This window comes from Trypanosoma theileri (assembly GCF_002087225.1).
Source record: "Trypanosoma theileri isolate Edinburgh chromosome Unknown TM35_Tth_57_V1, whole genome shotgun sequence".
In the NCBI taxonomy this organism is placed as follows: Eukaryota; Euglenozoa; class Kinetoplastea; order Trypanosomatida; family Trypanosomatidae; genus Trypanosoma; species Trypanosoma theileri.
The window spans coordinates 81361-81779 of record NW_021639899.1 but is presented as its reverse complement, the minus strand read 5'-3'; the positions used below and the strand labels follow the sequence as shown (position 1 = coordinate 81779).

The following is a 419-nucleotide window of genomic DNA, read 5'->3' as shown; positions in this document are numbered from 1 at the left end:
GGACCCAGTGGACAAAACCAAAAACTACCTGAACCTTCATTAAATGAAGGCGAGCATGGACCTCAACAAGAAAATCAATCGCCAGAAGAAAAGAACGAAGGCAAAGACACAAAAGATGCACAAAGCCGAGAGAACACAGACTCAACAGGATCAAGTGATAATGAAGGGAAAGAGACATCTGATAATGCACCTCAGAGTTCACCTGAGAATTCTTCCCACACTTCACCCTCACAGAATGCAGGAGAGTCTGGAGCTGCAGAGACTGGACCAACAAGTAACCCAAATGAGAGAGGAAATACAGATACCACCACCACTACCACCTCAAACACCACCACAACAACAACCACAACAACAACAACAACAACACTTCCTCATGAACTCACAAACAACAAGAAGGGTGATGCAGACAGCAGCAGCAG

At 45.3% G+C, this 419-nt stretch overlaps 1 protein-coding gene across 1 annotated transcript; it reads left to right on the top strand.

Annotated features, from left to right (window-relative positions):
- TM35_000571290 (uncharacterized protein) lies at positions 1 to 417 on the top strand (the record flags this gene model as incomplete). The annotated part of the gene is made up of 1 exon (XM_029030868.1): positions 1 to 417. A coding segment is annotated over one exon (417 nt), but the record flags the coding sequence as incomplete, so codon positions are not given.
- Between the last annotated feature and the right edge of the window lie 2 nt (positions 418 to 419).